The following is a 2,922-nucleotide window of genomic DNA, read 5'->3' as shown; positions in this document are numbered from 1 at the left end:
TTTGTGTATAAGGGTGGGAGAGAGAGAACAGAGGAGCAGATGGAGGAGTACCGAGGAAGAGTCACCTTTGTGAGCAAAGGCATCAGCAGGGGCAGCATGGCCCTGGTCGTACACAATATCACAGCCCAGGAGAATGGCATCTACCGCTGTTAGTTCCAAGAAGGCAGGTCCTGTGATGAGGCCATCCTGCGCCTCGTGGTGGCAGGCCTTGGCTCTAAGCCCCTCATTGAAATCAAGGCCCAAGAGGATGGGAGCATTTGGCTGGAGTGCGTATCTGGAGGGTGGTACCCAGAGCCCCTCACAGTCTGGAGGAACCCCTACAGTGAGATCGTGCTCACCCTGAAGGAGGTTTCCATCGCTGATGCAGAAGCCCTCCTCGTGGTCACCACAGCTGTGATCATCAGAGACAAGTCTGCGAGGAATGTATCCTGCTCTATCAAAAACACCCTGCTCGGCCAGGAGAAGGAAACTGTCGTTTTTATTCCAGAATCCTTTATGCCCAGCACGTCTCCGTGGATGGTAGCCCTGGCTGCCATCCTGACCACATCTCCCTGGATGGTGTCCATGGCTGTCATCCTGGCTGTTTTCATCATCTTCATGGCTGTGAGCATATGTTGCATCAAGAAACTTCAAAGGGAAAAAAAGATTCTGTCAGAGGAAAAGGAAGTTGAACAAGAGGAAAAAGAAATTGCACAGCAACTTCAAGAAGAATTGCGATGGAGAAGAACATTCTTACATGCTGCACTAACGAATCCAAGCTTTAGCAGATACCGGGGCCCATGGACCTTTGCTCTTTGCTGATGTGGTCCTGGATCCAGACACCACTCATCCCGAGCTCTTCCTGTCAGAGGACCGGAGAAGTGTGAGACGGGGCCCCTACAGGCAGACTGCCTGACAACCCAGAGAGATTCGACAGTCAGCCTTGTGTCCTGGGATGGGAGAGCTTCGCCTCAGGGAAACATGACTGGGAGGTGGAGGTGGAAAACGTGATGGTGTGGACGATGGGGGTCTGTGGAGACAGTGTTGAGAGGAAACGGGAGGTCCTGCTGATTCCTCAGAATGGCTTCTGGACCCTGGAGATGTTTGGAAACCAATACCGGGCCCTGTCCTCCCCTGATAGGATTCTTCCTTTGAAGGAATCCCTTTGCCGTGTGGGCGTCTTCCTGGACTATGAAGCTGGAGATGTCTCCTTCTACAACATGAGGGACAGATCGCACATCTACACATGTACCCGTTCAGCATTTTCCGTGCCTGTGAGGCCCTTCTTCGGGTTACGGTCTGATGACAGCCCCATCTTCATCTGTCGCGCACTCACAGGAGCCAGTGGGGTCACGGTGCCTGACGAGGGCCTGACACTTCACAGAGTGGGGACCCACCAGAGCCTGTAGAATGAATTCCCTGGATTCACAGCCATGCAGATAAGCCCTGGCCATCTCAGCAGCCACCACACAACACTCCTAATGGAAGACACGCTCTCCTCCTCTCTGGTCACGTAAGAGAACATCTTCCAGCTGCCTTTTTCACACCCACTGCAGCCCTCAGCCCCAGTTTTCTCCTCCTCACTAGGCTGTGGCTTTAGTAGTTCCTTTGCTTGTAATTATGGGATGGGATCCAGGCATGGGAACTAGTTGTTTCATAGCTCCCAGCCAAGAGGAAATTGTGAGAAGCTATTGGGCAGCGAACCTGCTGTTTACATCAGAATGACCACATTGAGCCCAATATGCCAGTTGGCACCAGATGCTATGGACTTGGAATGAGGCCAACAGGATTCGCCAGGATGAGAGAGGAGAGAGGAATCCAGAGGACCACCAGAGGGTAGAGGGAACCAGATATGCAGGTCAGAGATAGAGGAAGTGGAACCAGAGAGCTGGAAGGCACCAAGGTTGTAAGGATGGCTAAGTCCCACCATAACAGCTAAAGGGTCCTGGGAGATGATGGCTCATTTCCACCCAGCCCCAGGATTTCCACAGCATACACCCACAGGCCTGGACCTGGGATGAAGATGAATGAAGAACATGGACTCATGTGGATGTGGATTGCCTCATGTGTCCCTTCAATAAGCAAGGAGTCAGTACTTAGCCCCTGAGTGTGGTTGAGGTTTGAGGTCCTGGTCGAGCAGGGCAGTACTGGACCTGGTCTACGTCAGCATTCAGGTTCAGTGGGGACACCAGTGGCTTCAAACTTCCTGATCTAATTATATCTTTAGACACTTAGAATTATTGAGGACCTTAAAGAGCTTTTGTTTATTTGGGCTAATATTTGTTAATATTTATGGCATTTGACATTGAAACAAAAATTTAAAATGCTATCTTTTAATTCATGTTAAAATAGCATGAATAAATCAATTATAGGTTAGTATAAATAGGATGTTCTGTGAAAAAGCAATCTATTGTGTCCAAATAAAAGAACAAGAAGTGTGGAAAAAAGAAAATCCCTTACAGATGAAGGCCAGGCATGGTGACCAAGAAGGGTGGATTACCTGAGGTCAGGAGTTCAAGACCAGCCTGGCCAATAAGGCAAAACCCTGTCTCTACTAAAAATGCAAAAATTAGCCAACCGTGGTGGTGCACACCTGTAATCTCAACTACTCAGGAGGCTGAGGCATGAGAATTGTTTGAACCCAGGAGACGGAGGTTGCAGTGAGCTGAGATTGTGCCACTGCACTCCAGCCTGGGCAACAGAGTGAGACTCTGTCACAAAAAAAAAAAAATCCTTTACAGATGGAAACAACAGAAACTGGGGACTTCAAAAAGGAGGAGGTTGGGAGGAGGGCAAGTGTTGAAAAACCACCTATTCAGTACTATGTTCACTGGGTGACAGGTTCAATAGCAGCCCAAGCTCCAGCATTACACAATATATCTATGTAACAAACCTGCACATACACCCCTGAATCTCAATTTTAAAAAAACCTCTTACAGCTCT

General features: G+C 49.2%; 1 protein-coding gene across 1 annotated transcript in view; it reads left to right on the top strand.

The window, feature by feature from the left end:
- The window catches only part of LOC105527542 (butyrophilin subfamily 2 member A2-like), a 6,796-nt gene extending 4,377 nt beyond the window's left edge, over positions 1–2,419 (top strand). The window contains 3 exon segments of the mRNA XM_011963889.1: positions 168–740; positions 796–882; positions 884–2,419. Coding sequence (XP_011819279.1) covers positions 168–740; positions 796–882; positions 884–1,388 — 1,165 coding nt within the window. The 3' untranslated portion in view covers positions 1,389–2,419.
- Positions 2,420–2,922: the final 503 nt, after the last annotated feature.

This window comes from Colobus angolensis, unplaced genomic scaffold (assembly GCF_000951035.1).
Source record: "Colobus angolensis palliatus isolate OR3802 unplaced genomic scaffold, Cang.pa_1.0 Scaffold63, whole genome shotgun sequence".
NCBI lineage: Eukaryota > Metazoa > Chordata > Mammalia > Primates > Cercopithecidae > Colobus > Colobus angolensis.
Note: the sequence above shows the minus strand (reverse complement) of the source record. Positions and strands in the feature narration are given on the sequence as shown.